The sequence below is a fragment of the Falco cherrug genome, chromosome 4 (assembly GCF_023634085.1).
Source record: "Falco cherrug isolate bFalChe1 chromosome 4, bFalChe1.pri, whole genome shotgun sequence".
Taxonomy (NCBI): domain Eukaryota; kingdom Metazoa; phylum Chordata; class Aves; order Falconiformes; family Falconidae; genus Falco; species Falco cherrug.
Window position 1 is genome coordinate 93,368,268 of NC_073700.1, and position 24,586 is coordinate 93,392,853.

General features: G+C 35.3%; 1 protein-coding gene across 5 annotated transcripts in view; it reads left to right on the top strand.

Moving 5' to 3' along the window:
• The window catches only part of BBS9 (Bardet-Biedl syndrome 9), a 311,238-nt gene that overhangs the window by 121,829 nt on the left and 164,823 nt on the right, over positions 1-24,586 (top strand). For all 5 annotated transcript variants that reach the window (XM_055707280.1, XM_014276303.3, XM_055707281.1 and 2 more), the window contains one exon: positions 13,037-13,219. In XM_055707280.1, the coding sequence (XP_055563255.1) occupies positions 13,037-13,219 (183 nt within the window). The remainder of the gene's footprint in view (positions 1-13,036; positions 13,220-24,586) is intronic.

A 24,586-nucleotide genomic window follows, 5' to 3' on the forward strand; every position in this document is an offset into this window, starting at 1 on the left:
TGTCTGTGTAGGAAATTACCAATATATAACTTACAAAATTGATTACTACGCTTTTTAAATTTGTAAATATAAAGAATTCAAACAAGATCCTTCAATGCTCAGTGCAGTGTGAAGTTACTATTTTTTAAAATGTTCCCTTGAATTCAATACTTCATTTTTAATGGAAATCTGGAAAATCATTCTGATCACATGAAATTGGATGTTCTCTATATTTTGCTTTTGTCTTGAAGTATTCTGAACAAGGGGAAAAATGCCATTCATAAGCATTTTGATTTGCAAAAATTTGATCCTTAGCCTGTCTCATTAACGCTTAAGGGATGATCACTAACTCATGCCTACAAATGTTGTATTAAGGATACCTGTCATTATAAAAATTAAGATTTGTAATGTCCTCCAACTTTTATAGCTTTTTCTTAAGGAAGAAGAAAAAAACAATAGTGTAGGGGAGAGAGAAATTTTAAGGAGGTCCTGATGTGCAGTATGGTGAGGCACAAGAATGCATCTGTACTTGAGTACTTAAGCATATAGCAATAATCTTGCATACAATCTGTCATTCAGTTGCTTATTTCAATAAGGTTAAGGGAAAACCATTTATTGATAATGAAGATTGACTCTAATGAGATGAAATTGTCCTTAGATTCTCTCTCATATGTTTTATTACAGTATTTACTGCTAAAGATCATCTGTGCATATCCTTTGAATAGGTGGCGTTTGCTTTGTTGTGCTGTGGGTGAGCAAGGTTCACAAAAGCACTTTTCATCTAGAGAAGTTAGATTTCCTCTGTAGTCAAGGGAGAGAAAGAAGGGTCTTTTGGAGTCAAAGGCATTGAAAGTTAGAAGCCTTCTATGGTTAAAAAAAAAAAGGCACGATTACTTCACAGTTTATAGAGGAAATGAAGGGAAACTAGCCGCTTCATCTTAGAATGTCTTTGTGGATCTCACTCTGTTATAAAGAGCTATGTTCTTGTATTTGCTCCAAATGAAACCAAGGCTGCCTATCTTCCTGGTTCTTCATAGTTTCTTTTCTCTGTGAGGGCAAGAGGCATTTCTTCCTCCAGTTCCTTTAACGGTAATCTTTGCAGTGGAGTTATTTCCTTTGGGAAATGATTTTTCTTTTATATTTTCCCGTAGGAATTTTCCATTTAGAAAAGAACATAACGTTTGGTTCATACTCTCACTGCACAGCAGGTTTTCCTTAGTACTTCTTCCCACAGGAATGATGCTCAGTAATTCTCTCCAGTCCTAACATTTAAAATGCCAGCTGTCTGCTTTCTTACGTGATCAATGGAGCTCAGTAAGTTAGTTCTACACCTGATGTAAGGTTTTATCTATTTTTATATATTTTTGTCCTTAATTTTTGACAAGTGGCTCAGCTTTACTCTGAGGGAATTGCTTACATGGGGCCCGTCAGTGCAGTCTGAATTCAGCCATGTGCACCTGCAGTGTGAATCTCAAATGCTGTCCTTTTCTATGGGCTCCTAAGCAGACTCCAAGGCCCTTTTGGTAACGGTGGAGGCAAGCACTGGAGAGAGGGTCCTGAAAAAGGCATGAATATGAACTATTCCTGAATATGAGTGAAAGTAGACAAATGTTTTTCCTCAGATTCCTACCATTTTATTCGTGTTAAATTCTGCCATCGTTCATAACAAATGCTTCCTTTCCACCCCCACCCCCCCCAGCAGATGCTAAAGGAAGAATTGTTGCTACTCTTTCAGAGGATGTAACTGTGTAATGTAGGTCATGTTTCTGAGCTCCACGAACTTGAAACATCAAAGTGAATTTGTTCTGATATTTGGCCAACTCATTTAGTCATCCCTCTAGACAAAACGTTTATCTGGATTTTTGGTCTGCAGTGTGGCTAGAATGTATGCTACCCAGATGTGTTTTACTAACTTTGATGCCATACAATAAAGCAAACATGAATACTCTTTTGAATACATCTTGTTATGACCAGTAATGGTTGAAACTAAGGCAAAACTATTAGATTTGACTGAACCAGGCCATGAACTTCAGCTGTATTACATCAGGGGAACACGACAAGTGTTTAAATTGAGCTTTTTTGAAAGGAAAATCTTTTCTTATCAGAAAGCCTATCTCAGCCAAAATCAGTAACAGCATTTGTTACTAATTTAGTGGGGTGTGTTTGTGTGTGGTTATATATTAGCGTTGAAAAATGAGCTCTTTCCTGCTGTACATAATTGAGAGCACTATTTGTTAATCCAAATATTATGCAGTAGAATTATCCATAAACTTCTGCTCAGACACTGAGGAGATTTTTCTGGATTTGAAACTGGGAAGGTTACAAGGTTAAGTGTCACATTTCAGACACTGAAGCATACCTGACACTTGCTACCTCTTTCCTCTGCTCCCCCACTTCTAGCAGCCATAGTGGGAATCTGGTCAGCAAGACTTAAAAAAGAACTTACACATTTAGTCCCATCTCCTCCATGGACTCAGCTGCCTGTTAGAGTAAAGCAGAAGCCAAGGAATGAGATGTTTGCGTGGAAGGCTCTGAAAGAAACGCATTAATTCTTGGGCATTTGATGGTAGGCTGTTTAACACTTTTTTTTCTTTGTGGAAGAAATTGCTTTCTTCTAGGAAGTAGAGTTGAATGGGACTTTGAATCTTGTTGAGTGTGCCTTCAAAGCCTTTCTGAAGGTGAGAGGTTGTTCCCCCTTTAACTCCAGGTGGCCTGAACTGTCTTGCTTTTCTGTCAGCTATATACCAGGGTGCATAGGTAGTGAAGCAAGGTCAAAAATGTGCTTATTTCAAAAACTGGCAAGTTTGCCACACAGCTGTTCTTTCAGTATAGAATTGGCGCTAAACATATTGGAAGGAGTTTCTTTAATCTGTTTGTTAGCTCTTCTATCTTTTAATTATTTTTTTTTGAAGGAAAAGAACAACATGGGATATGAGTGGAGTTAGCAGTTGCCCTACTGTAAGTAGGAAAAAAATCGTATTTCCACAGACACATGGGTGAAGGACTTTTGCCTATACTGCCAATTTTGAGCTAAATTTTTATGACGTTTCTCAAAGGCTAGGAGATTATAAGTAGATCATTAAATAAAAAAATAAAATTTTTTGCGATGAATGTTAGAAAGCCATATAGCTTCAGATCTATTTGGAAGTTACAGCAGGAGAACAACATAGAATGTTATGATTAATAATAAAGCCCCAATCCTGTAAATACATATGTGTGTATATGATGTTGGCATTTACTTCATTGGACACCAGTCCCTAGCCTATGGTTAAACATACTTCATCAGAATAATCGTGTGATAAAATAAGTTTTACCCACTAAAATAATCACTAGTTTTGCATCTCAGCTTATTTGGAACAGAAGATGAACTCATTTGGGAAATGAACATTTGCTTATTTTGGTTTTATTTTGTAATTTCTGCTTAAGTTCTAACTCCTAGTTTTACTGGCAGAATGCACTGCCTGAGTTTATTGTGTGGCTACGGCAGGTGTGCATGTAAAGGAAACTACACCTGATTCTGTTCCTATGGGCTTTGTACTTGTGAATTAGCAGGGTATTTCAGGTGGGAATTTTCTTAATTTGTCAGTTTGAGAGAGGAGTTAGGAGGTGCAGTTCCAGGTGTGCAGAAGAATGAGTATCAGTGGCCATTATCTGCAGCACAACAAATTCGGTGACCTAAAAATATAGGTTCTTTTGATCACCACCTGAAGAATTGCCATTGAATACCCTGTAATGTTACTTCAGGTGGTTTCTTTTCTTTTTTGTTCACCGCCCCCCCCCCCCCCACCGCCCCGATGAAGGGTCCCAGGCACTGATATGATAAGCTCTTTGCTGCTTCATTATTAAGTTCACCTGCTGTGTGACTTGGCAGTAGGGTATTTTGGGTCTATCAGTAATTGTCTTGATCCCATAAAATTAAATCCACAGCTCTGAAAATAATGGCACCTGTATGGCAATAACTGTTGTCACAGAAGTTGAATACGTTATTAGAGTAGAATGCAGCTTAAATTTGTAAAAGTTGTTTGCTGGGTCTTGTTGTGGAGCAAGCATTATTGTGGTCTGTACTGTACTTCATTTGTGGAGGCATGCAAAAATCTACTTTGTCTCATTGTGGCACCTTGCATGAACAATCAATTTTTACTTCCACTGACTCTTTTGAAACAATGTTTCTTTTTTTGCTAGTAAATCCAGTAAACCCCAGTGAACTCCAATCTCTTTGCTAAATTCTTTTAAGGTTTCATACAGACTCTGTTTTTGACTGAGTTTTATAAAAGCTGTATTTCATCATGAAGTTCCTTAGTTTGGAATGGTTATGTCTGTCTCAGAATAAAAAAACCAGAAGAAATTATGGAAAACTTTTAATTCAAAGACAAGTTATTCAAGCAAGAAATTAATATGTTTTGATACCTTTGCACTTTGACCCAAGAAGCCTGTTTTATATCTAAATGTACTGACACATGTTCTCAAGATTTTACTAAAAATAGAGAAATTCTATAAAGTGTCTCAAAATAGAAAAGGGATTTTAATGAGAGATGTCCTGAAATTTGTGTTGTAGTGAAGTTTGAGCTTCTCATTAGCCTGCCATCCATTTTCTTTGATTGCTACGTTTAGAATTTGTTTCCAGGGTGTATTATTTTAATTTAACTGTTCTGAGTCTTACTGTTATTCCCAGACACTGTGTTTGCAACCAGTGTTTTCTAATTACTTAAAATCATATGCTAGCTCAGCCTGAATGGGGAAATCTGGGAATTTCCTTGGGTGGTTGGGTACAAAACAGAAGTGCCAAAATTGCAAGTGGGATTGGGTGGGCAAGTTTAATGGCTTGACATTTAGCTTAGAACTTCACTGTCTTGATGGCTTGCTGATTTGCTTGATATTGATACTTTTATTGTTAAAGGTGTTGGAATAAAATTTGCTGGAATGGCTTTGTGTCTATACAGATGGAAAACTATCTGTATTATGTTAGCTGGATTGCTTTTTATTAATCTTTTTAAGATGTGTCTGTCAACATGTTTATTGCTTTTAATTATTGTAATAAAATATTAATATGAGATGAGCCTGATTTAGGACATGTGTTTTACTGTGTGCTTTCTGAGTAGCAATGATTTGTGGAAATATTCTGGATTTCTAAAACTACGCTCATCACCTGATATCTACCGTGCTGCAAATACTTTTTTTCTCACTAGGTGCATATGACTGATCACAATGAGAGTAGTGGCCATTAACAGGGCAAATTTCTGCCTTTCCTGAATCAATGCAATGTCCCCACTGGAGTTAGCAAATCCTTGACTATGCACTGAGCTTCACTGTACATAAATAAAGTATATTGCAGAAGTAGGATCTAATGGGTTTCTCTTGATTTCCTGGCCAGCCATAGATCCCATTGGACTGGAATACAATTAGTAATTTGCAGGATGAGGCCTCTGTTAGTTTTTTAAACTGTTTAGGTTCACAGCTTATTTTAATATACAAAAATAAAATTTGTTCTAAAATTTTAATTTTAATGTTGTGATTTTTTTGTCATCATTATATAATACCATATATTTGTTGATATAAACCAAGCTCCCCACCTCTCTGTCTCCATTTAGCTAATATTTGGCTGTATTTTTTTATACATTGTTGCCAATTCAACCACAACTTTACAGTGAAACTCTGTCTTCAATATTCATTGACTATTGGAGATTCTATGACAAATCTCTGTGTTATTTAGTACACCCCTATGCTTAAATGGAACTTTTGCTTTGAAAGCGTAAGTAAAGGCTTCATTGTAACTCACTGGCTTCTTGGCTTTTGTGTAATTTGTAACAGACGTTTACTCAGATAAGCTACTAAGTGTATAACTCTGTTTTTAAATTTGGATTTCCTAATGTAGAACTTGCTTCTAAATGTTTTGGAAAGTGTCATATGTATTTTGGAATATGTTTGTAGCCTTCCTTCAAGGATTTTTTTTTTTCCACCCATTTTGGTATTTTATAGCTACACCAAATAACAGGTAGTTACTCATGTGCAAAGCTGACTGCAATATTTACTTGTGGCTAGGCTGTCAAGAGGAGGTCAAAGTGTCAGATATTTAAATAATTTTCTTGTACGTATTCTTCCGGTTGACCATATTAATTTATCTGGCTTCTCACAAATGCTAAAGCCCCTTTAAAAAGAAGACCCCAAGCCAGTAAAGAAAGAAAAGTATATTAATCAAATTAAAATAATTTTAACTGTAATCCTTACCTCAGATAGAACAACAGAGACAACAGTAAGTCTCTTCTGTTACCTTGGATTTAAAAAACTGGGGCGAGAGAGATGAAGACAAAGTAATAGCCTGTTTGCTTACTGAGTATTCTAAAGAGGAAAAATGAAAAGCATAGAGAGTTCTTTTGCCTTCTGAACTGAGCATATTCATACAATGATGTCTCTGCATAGCTGAAATGATAGTTACTTTATCCCCAAATATTTTCTTAATAACATCATCATCACTGATTCTTAAAATAAATGTTGCAGCATGACTCTCTGTGATAATAATCCACTGCCACTTTGGTTTGTGGAGGTAAGACACAGCTTTGATATATGTGAAGTCTCAAAAGAACGTTCTGAATTTAAACAGTACATGCATTTGGCTCTTACAGTGCTTGAATTGATTGCATTTTAGCCTGTAACCTGTGTTGCACTTGTAGATGATACTGCATCATGGCAAATTCCAATTTAGAAAGGTGCAGTAGAGCTGTTAATGATAATTCCCTTGTGGAAATAACATAGAAGAAAACAAAACCATACAACTTCCCTTACAGCCTTGCATATTTCCTTAGTCTGGCTGTTGTAGTTTCCAGAGGGACAGATTGCAATAGTAATTACTTGTGATGATCAATAATTTCATGTTCATCAAGTGAGGCAATAGAATTTGAGGAGGTAGCTGAGTGTCTCCAGATAAAGCATGGGTCATCATGCTGCAGTGTCTTTCATCTCTGCTGTCTTCTCAGAGCAAGTTCATGTTGAGCTTCTCTTGAAAGTTGAGTATTTGGTTTCTGGTGAATTGATGCTTTGTTGTCATCGTGGTGGGCCTATGCCACAGGTTTAAAAACTGGTCACGGTTAGCGCTAGCCGAGGCGTTCTTATATGGGTCAGATAATTGTGGCCTGAGGTACTAAGTCCCAATGTGTGCTCTCACGTACCCATTGCAGCGCTGTGGGAACACCACAGCATTTAGAAGTGCTCCCTTGCAGGAGTGACATGGTTATTCTTTCTGGTGACAGAGTGTTTGATAAAGATCACTTTCTGACATGGATATCTTTGCCCACATTCCATAAAGCTTTAGTCACCTGTCAAAAGCTGTGTGCACAATGGTTGCTGAATGAGGTTGTCTGCACAAGGAATCGGGCTGCTAATCATGGTTTCGTTACTTTGTAAACTACTTTAAGAAAACTACATTGAGGGGAGAAAAGTTTACTCTCAGAATAAGGGATATTCAGGATTTTATTAACTGATTTTATCACTTACGTTGTCTTACTTGTTTTAGGGGTTTGCTTTGCTGGTGTCTTGGCATTTGTATGTGACTGCATGCCATGTGTGCAAGGTAAACAAAGGAGCCTGTAAGGAAAAAAATATTTGACTTTAAATGCTTACATGTTCTATGTGAGCTAGAATATCTGATGGAGACTTCTTAAAACCACAAAAAAATAATCTGTTAGATGTTGTTACAGATTTAGTAATTCAGTTGTATTTCCTTCTCTAAAATGAGTGAATGTGGGAAAAGGTGAAATAGGGTAGTAATAAATGCCCTGTTGCAATAGGTATGACCTAAAGCAGTAACCGTAGCATTTCTCAGCTCTCTAATTTTTTCTGCTTTATATATGTTAAAATCCTGCTTTATGAATATCTAATGTTGTTTAAAAATTGTTGGAAGGGGTCAGATCACTTACCTACCTTGCAAAGTTATTCCATCAGAATGATCGCCAGAAGAGACCTGTGAGTTTGTGTTCTGTTTTGGCTTGTACTGGTTACAGAATGGCTTTTCTGAAACCAAGTATAAAAGCTTTGATTATGGGTTAATTTACTGTGGAGTACTTAATAATCTTGAGAATTCATAATCCCTGTGTCCATTTCAGAATAATTACATTTCTGATGTTCACCTTTTTACATGTTTCATCTTTTATCAAATTTTACATAGAAAACTTGCTCTGAAGTGCTATGGATGAAATGTAAAGAGATTCTGTATTCCATAAATGCTAAACTGCTCTCTTTAAACTTGATTTGTGCTAAAATTGAAGGTACTTCAAATTTACCAGAAGCTGAACCCAGTGTGATGGAACTAGGTGAGAATAAGACTAGTTGGCTAAAGTTTCAGCTGTGGTGAAACTTTGTTTCGCATTAAGCATGTTATGGACAATTATGTTTTTCTTGGCTGTTTTCAAAAAAGAAAAACAAATTGTCAGTCACATTTTCTGTTCTCCATTTTAGAATATGGCTTAAACCTATGAGAGTCTTCCGTCCCAATGGTGTTAGGCGCTCCAAAAAAATATACTAACAACTCAAAAGAAAGTTTCTTGGAAATTCATACTAATTTCTTGCCCTTTATTGTTTGAAGTTTTCTTCAACTTCCTAGCCAGCTAATAAGAAGGCATTTTGTATTTTTGGAAATGTACTTGTATTTTTTTGTATTATTGGAATAAGCCTGGGAGAGTGAAGTTCATTATTGCCCCAAGGAACTTGCCTGAATATACAAGAATGAGTATGTTGCAAGCCTTTTTCAAGAGGGATTAGTAATTTTGAAGTTATTGCTGGATGTTAAACAATGCCCTGAAAATATTGTGAAGTAAGCACTAATAATGGAGAAATCTGATTGTTTTTAAAACCATTAATTTGAAGTTTTCAAATGCTTGACAGCTTGTAAGGTCTGCTTAGAAATGAAATAAGCATGGAGAGAAATCTTTCTGCTTGAACACTTGAGGCTGAAAACATGAGAAATGTTCTATGCTTGGAAATTATCGCAGTCAGATGCTGGTAATAGCATTGAGGGGTGAACTTCTCAAGATTATAAAAATATTTTTGGATTTCAGCTCTACATTTACAGCTGTGAATATGAAATTTACTAAAAGTTTTAAATATTATCTTGATTTAGAGAATAGTTTTCTCATTTTCCTTTTACAACATGCTTTCATTAATAACTTAACTGACCTCTGCTTTGCTATAGGTAAGTGTATTGGTATTGGAACACAGCAAGAATTTGGTCAGAAAAATTTAAATTAAAAAAAATGTAAATGAAGAGCAAGTTCTGATTAGTTGTAAAAATATATATTTAATTATTGTACTTTTAACCCATTCCAGTACCTGTTAAATTTTTCCTGTATCAGCCACTTTCCTTTCTTCCATTGCTTTTAGAAAGTTTAAAAAACTTATTTTTAGGGTTTTTTTTCTTTGAAAGTTTTGTAATATTAAAGAGGGAGAAAGAAAAATCTTAAATAGGCACTGATGGTCCTTGCAATATAGACTGATTTTTTACTTGACGGTTTCCAGTTCTAAACTTTTTGCATCTAACTTACACTTGGCACTGCCAGTTGCAATGTGTTTTTCCACCTACCCTGTGAAATAGTAAAACAGGGAGATTTCCTTTTTTTTTTTCTTTTTTTTCTTACATCTGTTTAGAAAGATGATAAAACGTAACTAGGCAAATTGAACAACTACTGTAAGAGTTGAAGATACAGTTGGGAAATCATGGAGAAACCATGAAGAGTCTAAAGAGACTAGGATTTCAGTTTGCAAAGGGTATGGATTCTTTATTTTGCTCAACTGTTACAAAATACAATTGAGATAATATTCATGTGAAAAGAAAATAATTAGATATGTGAAAGTTTTTAGAACTTATTCATCCTTAAATTCTGCAAGTGTTTGAATGAAGAGCCACAGACCACTTCTAAAATTTATAGCTGATGTCCTGGCAGATGTTTAGAATAATGTTGCTCTGTGAGGAAAGATTTCTTTTTTTTCCCCTCATTTTAAGTATTTACTGTGGAACTATGTATTGTCAAAGTATCTTTAGTCTCTTCCAGCTGCTTTATTGCTTTGGCTTTCGGTTCTCAGCGTATCTCAAAGGGTGCTGTTTTGACAACCTTTTTTCTGTCTGTTTTTTTTTTTTTTCTGGCTTTTTTAAAACTACAATGTCTGTGTGTGCCTACATTATTGTATGGTAATTTGTATTGTGTTATCCTGGATCTTCCAGATTTCAGAAAGCTATATTAGGTCACTTCTTCATCTATTAAGAGTATGGTTAGTACTTAGAAATGCTTTTTTTTCTCCTCTGTTTCTCTGCAAGTGTAAAGTAGAACTTGTATATATGCAGTCACATAAAGATTTAATTGCTGTATGTTTTAGTAACCTGCAACACTCCAAGACTGCACCTCTCCTTCAGAAACGTAGACCTCTCACTGGTATAATATTTGTCTTGTATTATTGTGCGTTAGAACTGTAGAATTTTGTACCAAGGATAAACTATTTTAACGGTTGTACTTTTAAGGGATTTTTGTGAAGCTGCTTTCAAAATAGCTTATAGGCTTGGTACATTAGGTATTGTCTGGGAGTACTGGGATGTTTGTGTTACATCTATAGCCTAAGAAAAGGTAAGCATCTCCTTTGTTGTAAATGGTTGTAAAATGGAAAGAAGGCAAATTCTGAAATTAACGATCCTTAAGGTAGAAGGTCATGTCATTTAGTTCTCTTTATGTGATTTATGCCTCTGAGGTATACAGTATAGTGTAAATTGACATATAGCACAGAGTGAGAGACCACCTAGGAATTCATTAATGACTCAGTCTAGGTGTCCTTTACCCTTGTTGTGTAAGTGGGTTTCAGGTAGCTGTCACGCAAGTGTGACTGTATTTGCCTGCTGCTTCAGCAAAATTGATATTGCCTGATCATTATCCATAACAGGATACAATGATCTTGCCTTTAATCCAAATTCCAGGAATTATGGATTTGTCCATTGCACTATCCCACCCAGTAATGATGTTATAGGAAGCATACTGACGAATTTAACACACTGATGACATTAACCTTAGCATATTTTTCTTCCCAAAATTCTCAAATGTATATTGGACAGGAAAGGTGATTAGACATTTGAAGGATTCTGTTGGACTGAGGAGAACTTTACTGTTGTTGCTTGTTTCCTCAGAAAGATGAAGCTGTATAGTGCATACAATTACTGGTTACAGTGGATAGATGCAAGTGATGTAGGGTACTATGTAGTGTTGTGTTTGTCATGTAGCTTTGTCATCCATAACCATTCAAAAGTGACTGCAGTATGGGACTCCACCTTGCTTAAAACACGAGGCATGAAGAACATCAGGGCTTTGGACTGAGCAAAATGAATGCGGGCAAGATTACATCAGGTGACATGTCTGTGACTATTACTCTCCTCTAACCGAAGTATGTCATGTTGGTTTTCACTATTTGGGATTAATTTCTCACTTCTCCTTTGCATAGTTAGCTGGGCTTTTTTACTTTTTGTTTTGTTACTTGGCTCTAATTTATGTAGTGTTTGGACTCATGAGTGTCCTGTGGGTTCTCTATTTTATTTGGAAACATTACATTTTAAAATCTAAAACAAAAGCTATCAACACGTTTTGTTTGAAATGTTTCTTATTTATAGTTCCCTAAAATTCTGTTTTCTTTATCTTCCCAGTCACATGGGAGCTTGGAGGGAACACACACACATGTCTAATGCCAGTGTGGGAGATTAAAAATAGTTTTCCTCTGTGAAATGCTAACAGCTGGTTGGCTTTGTTTCCCGGCTGAAGATGCATCGTATAGTATTTTCGTTTTCCTGCTGTTGCCAAATGTTAATGGATCAAGCTCTGCAAGTTTTAATTTGTAAATTCTGTTGTAATACTAATTACACTTTAACTGCATTTCTTGAGGCTTTTCACAACTCCAGTCAAGCACTGTTATGCTATTTTGCAGATAAATAAACAGAAGGAGAAAGTGGTTGAGAGGTGCTTTGTGTTGATTTAAATGACAATGGAGATAATCAGTGCTGCTGTAAGCCAATTATTATTATTCAGGCAACATGAAGATGTAGTAGCAATTCATGAGAACAGGTCTTGCAAATTGTGCTCCCTCAGGATAAACCCCTAACCTTTGTTTCTTACCTTTAGTTGAAGTAATTAATTGCAAATCCTGTGGAAAATCTCTTGTCATACTGAAATTATACCAATTGCATATTGAAATCACGGCCATCTTCATTTTTCACCAGTGATGGAAAATGTCTAAACATTCTATTTCAAGAAGGAAGGCATTTATAGCAATATTTTTCAAGATACCAATTTTTGTAATGCTGAGTGGACAATATTATATACAATTACAAGTTATTTCTAAACTGAGTAGGATATCATACAATAGCTCTTCTGTTTTTCCCCGTCTTGAATTACTCAGCAAAATTATCTTACCATCTTAGAAGGGAATCTTCCATTTTATTTTGAAAGTTCTTTCATAATGTCTGGCAGTTGATGTGGTATTGCCTTCATATATATGATCCACAATGTTTACATTGTGGCATAAAAGCTGAAGCAACTAGTGCAAAACATGGAGAGACCCGAAAGTTAATAAAATAATAGATGGCAGTTATGTTTGTATGGTAATAATTATGTACTGCATTTTTAACTGCATAAATCAAGTGTACTGTTTTTGATTAATACTGTAGGCTTGCTGATCATATAGGGATTAGTGTCTTGTGTGGTATTAACCTGGAAGTTAGTTTGTTATCAGGTATTATGTGATATGATGGGGATCAGTTTCAGGAATGCCTGAAGAATCTGCTCTAAACAGAATCCTTTCTATGTTGATTGTACTAGAGAGATAAATACTGTTGCTTTATGGACTTGAAATTGCCTTGGGTATGCAAAAGAAAAATGTAGATAAATGATAACTCATTTAATACTCTGTGGTTTGTGTTTATGGAATTGTGGAATTCCTCAGGATCTTCTAAAGGAAAACAAGAGTGTGCCAAAGGTAATTTCAGTGTTGAGTGTTCATGGATGGTAAAATTATACTTAACAGACGTTTGTAATTTTTGCAGGTAATAGCTTTAGCAGATGCAGCAGAAGAAAACCAAGCCAACATGTTCCGGGCATTCACAAAGTTGAAAAGTGCCACCCATCTGGTTATTATGCTGATTAGTCTGTGGCAGAAGCTCAGTGCTGATCAAGTTGCTATTCTGGAAGCTACGTTTTTGCCATTAGCAGAAGATACGCAAGAGCTGGTAAGAACCTGCAAGAGCTGCTTGAAAAATACTTGTTGACAGAGCTTTAAGTGCTTACATTTACATATTTCCCCATGTACTTTGTTGAAGACTGTCCTCTGAAGTGATTTAATAACCTTATTCATAGAATCACTTAGGTTGGAAAAGACCTTTAGGATCCTAGAACCCACAGATAACCTAATGCTATTATAACAGTCCTATTCTCCAGGGCTGATCAGACTGTTGAAGTAGGGGAAAGAAAAATTTAACCAATTAACCCAATTTAACCACTCCATTCCAGAAATGATGCAACTCTGCCAGCAGTGCTGGATCTCCCTTTTACTGAAATGTCCTTGGCATAAACCTTGTTTATGATGTTTGATGCAAATTACATTGATTTCATGGGAAAGTGGGGAAGTAGAAGTAGGTTATGGAGTGCTTCATTGGAAGGTATGGGTGATACCATTTAATTTCTACTTAATCCTTCCTTACCAAGCCAATTTGGAGTTCTCACATAAGTTTAGCTGGTTTTAGCTTCTTTCCAGTTGTTAGCACAAACAGAATAGCCCCATTTTTTTTGAGGACTCTAATATAAATGCTACCTAATATACATACATGTGTACTCACACGCACACATTCCAATAGAACTATAAAATGTGGACATGTACACACAGTAATACAGTATATTTGATCTATTAAGCATTTGCCGTGATTTGTCTTCAGTGTTTGCAAATTGGTTTTGTAATGGATGAAAGTTATATGAAGAAAATACTGTGAATAGATAATGTACTTGTGTTCTCCAAACCATGTTCTAGATAGTCCTTTATTGTGTAGATATCTTGAAAATTCTGCTCTGATTTAGTGAGTGCGACTATGTGAGACTGTGTACAAAATTTGGAGAGTGGTCTGTAAATATAGTGCTGTATTCTATCCTCACCTGAGGTCCCCACCTAAACACTGCTTTAGTTGAATTAAGGAATGTTCTAAAACAACTAGAGTCAATCTCCAGTTAGTTTAAAGTCCAGCTGCCTTACTGGGTTCTGGAACAAAATACTTAAAGATAGCATGCCACAGTTAGAAGAAAAATGAACTGACATTAATATATCTCAATGGTTTCTTTCAGGTATCTGAACTATGAAGTATACTGCAATAAATTACTTCTATAGAATAAAAAATAAGAATTATCTAAGTACATATTAATTTTATTCTTTACACTCTGCTCAGGGTTTTTTTGCAATATATGGTGAATCCAGATTTTGGTACATATCTAGAATACTTAGAATGGTTTGTGGCTTTTTTAGAAGCTCGTACTGGGTTTCAAGTGAATCTAGGATCATCTGCAATTTCTACCTGGTCTGGGGAAAAGCATTTTGGCATTTTGTATGATGTTGACCGATAGCAGGCAAAGCAAAACAATTTTGCTGAGATTTGGTTTGGATTTTGTCCTCATTTAAACTTGAAAAATGAAGTTGCACAACTGAGGAGTGTGCATTCCCATGAATAGAATTGAAAGAAAGTTCATGTGAATCTCATAAAAGCCCAACCAACCGTTTTTTGCATGACTCGCTTTTATTTTGCTGTTAGGAATTGCACTGCTTTGACACGTGCTTTGATAAAACATGGTGAAATCTGTTGCGTATCATATAATACAGGATATCACTTCAGTATATATCTCGATGTGGTTTTGATACAGTAGTTAACATTATTCCATGTTAAGCTATAAGACCTCACATAAATATTGTCAGGATAAACATCCTGCAGAGCAGCCGGGATGAAAAATGTAAACCAACAATAACTGGAGGTGGAAATGGAAATGAAACCTTTTCAAAATACTAAAATACTGAAATACGTGCCATATTGAAGTTCTTATGGTACCACAAAAATTTGAATGTAATTTAAGGAGAAGTTTAGGCAAGGAAGGGGGGAAATCTTCTGACATACCAATGATATTTACAGACAGAAGCTCCTAGCTAGGCTTCAGGTTTCCTTGCAAGCAGTTGAGTAGAACGCTGGTGAAAGAAAGTACTCCAAAGAATTTTTATTTACTCTTCAAACAATTCTGCACAATGGTTTGTTGTAATTTTATTTGGAGAGAATGTGCTAGAAGACAGTTTAGATGCAGTCTACATGTCCAGAACATTTTCTGCCTTGTGAGCATTAAACTATGGAAGTGTTTTTTTAATAAAAAGGAAATGTTTAGAATATACTGTTACCATAAAAAGAAATGCTTCTCTGACCATAACATTAACATTATTCTCATGCATGCCATTCCGTTTAGAACAGATCGCATCTTGTTTTCTAGACCTGGCAATCACTTCAGTTAGATATTTAACAATTATCGAAGTGGTATTTTGTGTTCCCATTGTCACCAGTTTTTCTCAGACTACTAAATGGTTTCTGTTTCTGCAAACTTTTGTCTAAGAATATGTAAAATTTGGTTTTTCCTGTCTACAAAGATATAGCAGAATTAATACTGTTAACTTCCATATTTTTTGCGAATAACAGATATTTGGCATTATTTTTTATTTCCTGCTGTAAATTTCTAACCAGCACCTAAATAGTATTGTTTTGATTAAAGCGACTAAAAGGTTGCTCTTGTTTAGTATTGAAAACACAAGGGCATTCCCTTTTTCCATGATTCTTTCATGAATTCTGCACAGCAGAAATGGAATGAGATCTCTCAAGTCTCAGCTTTTGACCAGTGAGATAAATGAGCTAACCCTTCTGCTAACGAAAGCATTAAGAAAGTCCAATGTACTTTGTTACTGTGGGATGAAAATGAAGTCCATATTCAAATTAGAGAAGTATATATTGTCAGTATTTCAGAGCATAATGTTACAGCTCCATGCAAACAATACCTTAAAACCTATACTGGTTTTGAGTCCTATGTTTTGCCATCTGTTGAAATATATGGTAGAAAACTATTTTAGAATGCTTTTGGAGACAAAAGAATGCATGAATGCTTTAATAGTATTGAGATGTATCTGAGTTTTTATTATGCAATTCACTTGTTTCAGGAGAGCTGAAAGTTCTGCAAGACTAGCACACTTGTTACTGGCTTATAACAGGGAGTGACAATAATTTGAGGTACTATAAAGTCTGGAAAATGAAAAAAGCAAGGAACATTGTAAGGGATGATTTTCAGTGATTATACTTTACAAAACCGAGTTAATGCTGAGATGGTGGTAAAGCATATGTTTACAATAGGAAATCCTTTTGGGAAAAGAGAGAATTTGTCTGGGCTAATTTAAAGGGTTCAAAGCATTTATGCTTCACGGGATAGTTTTGATACAAAGGTTGCATGGCTTCTGGATTGACTGGTGTCTCATATGGTTGTTAAGCTATTAATGCTTTCTTTGTTGAAGATATCACAAAGAGAAAAAATGTCTGTCAATACTGACTTTCTAATTTTAGGACTGATAGAGGGCCCTTGGCAGTATCACTATCGATAGTAACTTTATTGAAGAATAAGTAATTTCATAGTTCTCATGATATGACCAAATGATGTATGGGTGCTTCACTGCTCATAATAATCCCTTTCTTTTTATAGTCAAATTTGTGATACTATAGTTACTAGTAACAGCTATAAACTGGCATCGTGCAAGTACATTTTCATCTCCTTCATTTGTGTTTGGAATCACAACAACTAAGTAAATGTCTGTATTCGATCTGAATTTCTTACTGAAGTTGTCATTTGGAAGAATAAAATGCCTGAGGGTGAAATGCATAGTTTTAAGTGATTCTGATGTGGTGTAATTAACTGAAGTTAGTGAGTATAAATTTACTACTTTACAGTGTTGATTAGATAAAGTAGAAAAATATACTTTAAGGCAACGATGAAAAAGAGGTGGTTTCAGAAGAATATCATGAAGTGCCTAGTAAGAGTCAGGAGTTACTATCAAAAGTGTCTGTGCTTTCTGTAAGAACATGATCTGAATGTAAATCACCAGAAAAAGAAAAGATCAGTCACTTGGGAAAAACTAGGTAGTCTTTTCTTGCTGGGTTTTATGCATGATAGCAAGTGGGTTTCACTGTAGAGTTCTGGAGTAATGTAGAAAATACCCTTTTATATGAAGAATCCTTTACCGAGTGAAAGTTCTCAAGATTAAAGATAAGGTTGTTTCTGTAATTCCAGGAGTCTTAATTCTGTAACGACTGACAGTAGCCAACTTGCTCATGAATTTTTCCAGTTATGTTTAGTACTTTTGAAGCTTTGAGCTAATAATTACATCTTTGATAAGAGTAATTTTTATGAGACCTAATTCTTAGAATTTAGTTGAAATTGTCACTTTTCACTAATTCTTGTAATGAGTTAGAGAAGAATCCAACCTAGGTCTTAATCACAGTAAAATACATCTGGAATTATTTTTGGTGTCTTATATTTTTTTTTATTCTTTGCTTGTAGTTTGAACCACCTTTTAAATAGAAAGCCCCAACTATGTAACAGACTGAAATATGTTAAAATAGGATGAAATATAAAACATTTTATTTTATAAAATATATTATAAAATAGTTTATTTTTTAAACAAAATTTAAAAAGCCCCAAACCCAGGAAACCAACAAAAAAACCAAGGTGGTGGGCAGTGACAACTTGTAACTTGGAGCCAGTTTTCCATACTTTTGCATACATACTTCCAAGTTGTATTCTTCATTTCTGTGAACAGACAAATTTATAGCAGATACATTATTTTTGGTTTTCTGCCTCCTCCTTTCTAGAAACAAGATGGATAATACAGAAGAAAATAAGTAGCTTTAGAGGGATAAGCATGTGAAAATTGTTGCCTTTTTTTTTCCAGTTGGGAAAAATACTTCACATTAAATGATGTTAACTGTCTTTTTTTTTTTTTTTTTTTTTTTCAAAAATCAAAACTAGTAACCAAGCCTTCCTCCAATTCAAATCAAGGCCATGGAACAGAACCATTCAGAAAGGTTTTTCTGGTACAGTCCAGCACCTAAGTCCAGCAGAACTGGTGTGTGTGTTTGTGTGCCGAAAATAGCTAGTGGTTTTTAAACCTTTAATCTCCAAAATAAAAGGAAGGAGCTTTAAGTTTTTCCTGCTGAAAAGATAATTTTTTAGTAAAAAAGATCAGCCTCAGTCTGAAGTTTAGTTTTCGTTCAGGGCAACATAAGATTGTCAAGTGAAGGAAAGATGAAGGTGAAGGAATGAGAGTCCTACTCCTCCCTGGGCAGGGAAGGTCCAGCATGAGGGCGGTAAGTTAAAAATGTAGCGGTGCCTGGATCCTGTCAGTGTCCTTTGCTCAGGCATGTGTATGTGACCCAGCTGGAGAATAAGAGGAGTAAGAGCATGGCTTAAGTACCAGCCCTCTTTGGTTTTATGTTTTGATATGGAAGTTAGACTCTCTTGCTCAGCACTCTGCCTTCTAGCCTGTTTTCAAGAGAACCAGAGTACACCAGAGACAGCTGGAGTAGATGGAGACAAGGACACGAGGTTGTAAAGCCACTACGTTACTGCAAATTGATGTGTATGTAACCTTTCTACTTTACTTTCATTTGTGATCCATTAAAAGCAGGGTTTCAAACTGATTGATTACTTGTCAATTTTATAATGTCTAGAAATGAAAAATCAAATGTTTGTGCTAAGTAGTTTGGGGAAAAGAGAGAATTTAAAGAGCAAGGCAGTGGCCTCACCACTACTTTAAGGACTATCAGTTCCTTTGAATGTTTGTGAATCATTCTTTTAATGCAGTTAATTTTGTTTACCGAGAAGACAGTGGGTTGTGACAAATGTAGCAAGTTTGAGGCAAGTTGCACCACTGTCTAGCGATCTCCATCTGCAGCTGAATTCATGTGATTCATCACAGTGAATTCTGTGGGTAGTGAAGTGCCAAAGTTTTGTTGGTCTGAGAAAGAAAGGCTTAGTGTGGTCCTCTTAAAAGTTTGTGTATTAATGAAAATCTATAATATATCTTTATTTGTATGCTTCTCACTTCAAAATACTGGCAGAAGCAGCTATACCTAGCTGTATTTTCAAATTCTTTTGTCATTTTCAGTTTTTGTGGTGGCTGGTAAGAAAGGGACATAAGGTGGGGTTTTTTTTCATTTTTTTTAAAAGGCTCACTTCTGGTGGTTGGTAATAATAATGCTTTTCAAAAAAGAAAACTTCCTCTTTTTCTTCCAGATGACATAAAATTAATGGCAGAAAATAATGCAGAAACAGGTTTTGATGTGCATTATGAATTGTAAAAGTTCTAAGGACAGAAAGAATTGTTGTATTCTTGTCTTGTTTAATTTTATTCCTTGAAACTTGTATCAAACTCAGAACAAGTATTCAGCTTTGGTATAAACCTTGTGCTGATGGAGAATCTGACTTATCTGTTGGTTAGATGTATCTTTTGAAAAAGTTTTGAGAATTAGTTTTGTAATTAACTTGAGCAATCACCTTATTTACTCTGCCAGTATTAGAGATACTGAAGTTAATCTTCAGTGGGTTGTCTCTGTTGTAAGCAGAAACCTACTTGGGGAACTTCTTTCTTGGTGTAAATTAGTTAAGGCAGAACTGTGTTCTGTTGTGTGATTAGTTTGCCTCCAGCATATGTTACCTCCTTTAAAACTAACTTGGATGTCCTACAAAGTATTGCAGTTGTCCCAAGAGGTGTACACTTTAATAGATTAAATAAGTTTCTGGTATCAGACATGTTTCTCTATATAATATTGTGATGGGAACCTCTAGACTTCCTCTTTGTTAGGGTAGCGTAATCTACCTAGTTCAAGTACAAGGACAAGCTGAAATATTTTAGTGTAGTAGTAATTACTGAATATGTGCTGCGTAGCAGGAGTCAGATCAGTTATCATCTAAACTGCTTAATGACAAGAGTGATTATGGCAATGTTATTCACCAAAAGATTTTTACACTCAATGTATATAATCAATGACACTCATTTTTTGGTTTCTTTTAAAGCAGCTGATTGTCAGTGGAGAATTCTCTTAATATTGTGTCCTAATTGAAATATCTGCAGACTCTTGCTATGTATTGAAAAGTATTGTACTAGTGTATTAGAAATATAATGTGATTTATGATTGATTGTAGAATTCCACTGGAATTATTTATATACTGAGAAGACTTTGCAGTTTCAGCATCATTAGTGTATGGCCTTTATATTACATATTAGGACAGGGTTTATATACTGAAAAGTTGCATATTTACTTGTTCATCTTATTTTCTGATTCTCTCACATCAGTTCAAAGCTATGATACTTTTATTCTAAATATGGTAATGCTGTATTAGTACCTGATTTTAAAAAGCCAACCATGTAACATGGTATTTTCTGAGAAAATAAGATAAGAGATATTCCCAATCATTTTATGAAGTTCGCTATTTATATTGAACATGTGACTTAATGATATACAGCTAAATTCATCCTTTCCCTCAGATCTGACAGTCAGAAGTGTTTTTTGGAGGGTATATAAAGATCTGATCACCAAACCGTCCAATCTTTTTTCTTGGATGTGGGAGGAAAAAGAGTTTCAGTATTATTGCTTTTGGTTCTGAAGTTGTTGATGGTTCTTGGTTCTAAATTGCAATTGTAATGTAGCATTTTTTTCATCTTTACTAGATAACTATAGATATTGTGGTGTTGTATAATCTGTCTACTGAATTAAGAAAGATATTGCTATGTAGCGTGAGAAGACTTCATGTGAATCTTTCATCTTGTTAAAAGATCCTAGAAAAGAAATCACTGGCTTTTTTACCATGATTTTCACAGTAGCTGTTTTTTTCAGGTATAAGTTTTTCCTTCTAGTTGATGGTAAGATGCTTTGTCTTAATTCCAAGAGTAAGAATGATATACAAGTATTCTCTCAGATCTGCGCAGGTGGTGATAGACTTGCTTGAGATTAGGACAGGCCAGTTCAAATCAAAGGAACACAAAGATTGCATAATGTATTTCTGCCATTGTCTCCTGGAAGTGAGAGGTTGATATAGCAGAAATATGGTTTTGATACCTCAAAAGTAAAACAGGTCGTAAGACAAAGCTGTACAAACAATGGAGGAGTTAATGATCTCAAGCTACTGTCTTAAGCAAAACCCTAAGAATTCTAGCATAAGTTTGAAAATTGCCTATCCATAAACGTGCAAGTCCAGTTTGCCACTATCCTCCTTGTCCTCACCTGTGAATTTTTGAAGAATAGAAATTCCACAATTTCAAGTAATAGAGCTGAGTCTGAAGTTAATAGTGAGTAAATCTAAAATACTGTGAGAATTTAAGTCGGAAACAATTTTTTTCTCGTTATGTTTTTTTCAGAGCTAAAATATTAGAGTGGACGTGGTTCCATATTTCACAGCTTTTGGAAAACACAAACTCATTTGTCAGGCTTTCATACCATCTTATATTGGTAACCCAATAAAGGATATTGTAGTAAGAGAAGAAAAAGTTCCTCCCCAAGTGTATCACTGATATGAAAATAAAACACGGGCTGAGATGCAGTGAGATGTCTCAAGAAGCTTTCTTTAGCATATGTTTTATCTACTTTTTTCTCCAGACCAAGTATAACAAGGTCTGATTCCTCTTCCTTGTATCAAAAACTATCTTGCTGAACTTCATTGAAGTTACAGACCTCACGTGTGGCAGACCTACTGTTGGATGTATAGCATCGTTCAGTAAGATGCAGGACTCCTGATGTGTTTGCATGTCTGCAGACAGCTTTGACAGCATCTACAAAACCCAAATAGCCACTCAGTTTTCCCAGCTGACTGGTGAAAAGTTCTTGAGGAAAATAAAGATGACGTGTTAGATTAATTTCAGTGTTAAAAAGCAAAATAACGGACCTCTGAAGCTGGCAACAAAGAAGCCAAAGCACTTTGTTGATGTAGTGCGTACAAGGATTTCTTTCATCAGTTCCCAGAAAGGGATCAATGGCTGTAAGAAGTCAGGCTAAGAAGAAAATTAAGTTGACAAAAAACCCTCAAAAATTCAGGATTCAGGAATGGCTTCTACAGAAACCCCTGATGTGTGTGAACTTCCACGATTCCAGACAGGATGTATTTGTATTACCACAAACAAGCATTACTAGAGGACTAACTGTATAATTAGTTACTTAGAATCTATCTCTTGAGGAATGTTTCCCCTTCTCTGCTTCTCACCCACTCTGCCTTAAAAATCTTAATAATTTTCACAGCTGTCCAGAATAAAAATAATAAGAAATGGGTTAGGACATACTCTGTATTGCTCTGATTTTGAGATAGCAGACAATTTGAAAGAAGCTTTGGGCAATATAGATACATTACTTGTCAAGATGAAAACTATTTGATCTAATTCTAACCCAGTTTTGAAAGTTCTTCTGTGCAAATGAAGGACATCTGATCCTAAAGGATGCAGCCTGTGTGGAAATCTGGCTGCAATAATCAGAGATTAATCACATTTTAATGCAAGAGCTAATAAACCTCATCCTGATAGATCATGTTTTGTTGAAGTATGCACTTTCCTGAGACAAAGTTACTAAACTCAAAAGCATGGAAGAGTTAGGCAGCTGTAGAACTATTATGACTATGATCCCCACCTGGAGGAGTTCTGCTTTCTTACCAGTGATACTCTGTAATTGTTATTAGTTGTTTCATTAATACACAAAACCCTGCAACTGCTAATAATCATAATTTGTTTCTGTGAGCTTGAAAAATGTATTAAAAACTTGAATGATCACTATAATGGAATGCAGCTTTCAGAACCTTTGTTTAGTAATGCTCAATTTGCTAGATTCTTGAAACACCCACGGCCTTGATACTACTCTTCTACAATATGATTTTTCCAGAAGCTCCTTGGTAAAATAAGTAGTTTAGGAGCACCGTTCCTAAAAGAGAAATAATGCATATTCTGTAAGATAGTTTAAAAACACTGTTTTGATTTCTAAGCCATGTGCATTTTCAGCTTTCCTTCCATACTTGAAGACATTATAGAAGGAGGTCTTGGCAAATCTTGATTTAAAGTTAACTGTCTATAGAATAGAATCCTCCAAAAAATATAAGTCTTATGGTTAGTGCAGAAGTGCTCAGTGGTTTGTGAATTGTGTTTCAGAGGACAAAAATACCAGAGAAAGAATAAACTTTTAGATGGCAAGTGTACTTTTCAGGAAAGAATCTGTCATACAGCTTTCTCTCAGGTGAAGTTGCCATAGGTTATCAATCACAGAATGGTTTGGGTTGGAAGGGAACTTTAAAGATCATCTAGTCCAGCCTCCCTGCCATTGGCAGGGACATCAATATATGTTTACCAAGCATCTGTGACAGACTTTTTAAAAACACCCCAACTTATTCACAAATAGGTTTTTTTGCAATCTGCTACCTCAAAATCTGAGATACTAATATTTGAATTAGATGCTCTGAAGTAGCTTGAAAATAGTTGCTAGCATGAATAATTATTGTTAAATAGCTCTGCACAGATCTGTTGTGCTATACTCAGACTAGTTCAATAAACATTGTAAAAAGATCTGATACAGTTTCCTGTATAATTCTTGATTCTTTTCTCTACTCCTCTGTTTGTTCATAGACTCTTTAATCTTTTATACCTTAAATATCTGTTGTATCAGGTTCCCTACGGAACCATATTGTTCAGGAGATGACATGTTGTGGTCAGAGTTACCAAGATATCACCTTGTACTTCCTCAGGTTTTGCATTTGTTTTCTATCCCTTGTGTTTTAAGTAAATTGTAATTTGTTTGGAGTAGGTAAGTATGTTAAGCCCAAATCCTTAATGAGTTTTAAATGTCTATAATGTAGCTCTTGACAATAGTTTCAGACTTCAGAGTACCGTCTCACAAATAAGGATGTTTTTCTGTCTAAAATTCTTTCCTTGGATAAAAATGAAATTGATTAATCTACTGTTTTGAGCTATTATTCTAGAACTATATATTGTAGTAGTTTTCTTCATTTTAGAGAGAGCAGGATTAGTATAAGAATTTCAGTTGGTGTTTTTTCTATTGTGTTCTCACTACAAATGTCCCTTTTAGGCACTTGATGGATTTGGAATGTATTTAAGCTTGACTCATTTGTCTGGATTTTCATCAGGCATTCCACTAGTCTGTAGGATTTTACCATTTCCCTGCTTTCTAGGTATTCCATTTTTTGTTACTTAGGTTTTTGTTACTTAAATATGTGGAAGTTTGCTTTTGGGTTGGGCTTTTTGGGGGGGTGGGGGGTAGGGGCAGGGCAAGTTACAAAAGTGAGTTGTACAAGATTCTGGAATAACCTGTTACTAGCTTTTTTAATGCACTATGTTGAAGAAAACTGGTTTTAGATTACTACGAGGATAATTCTTCAACCAAGTCACGTGCATCTTAAAAAAGACAGTTTCTTGACTGTTCCAAGTTTAATACATTAAGACTTCAGTAATATTTTACTGCATTGAGCTCTATATAGATATAGAGTCTATTTGCTTA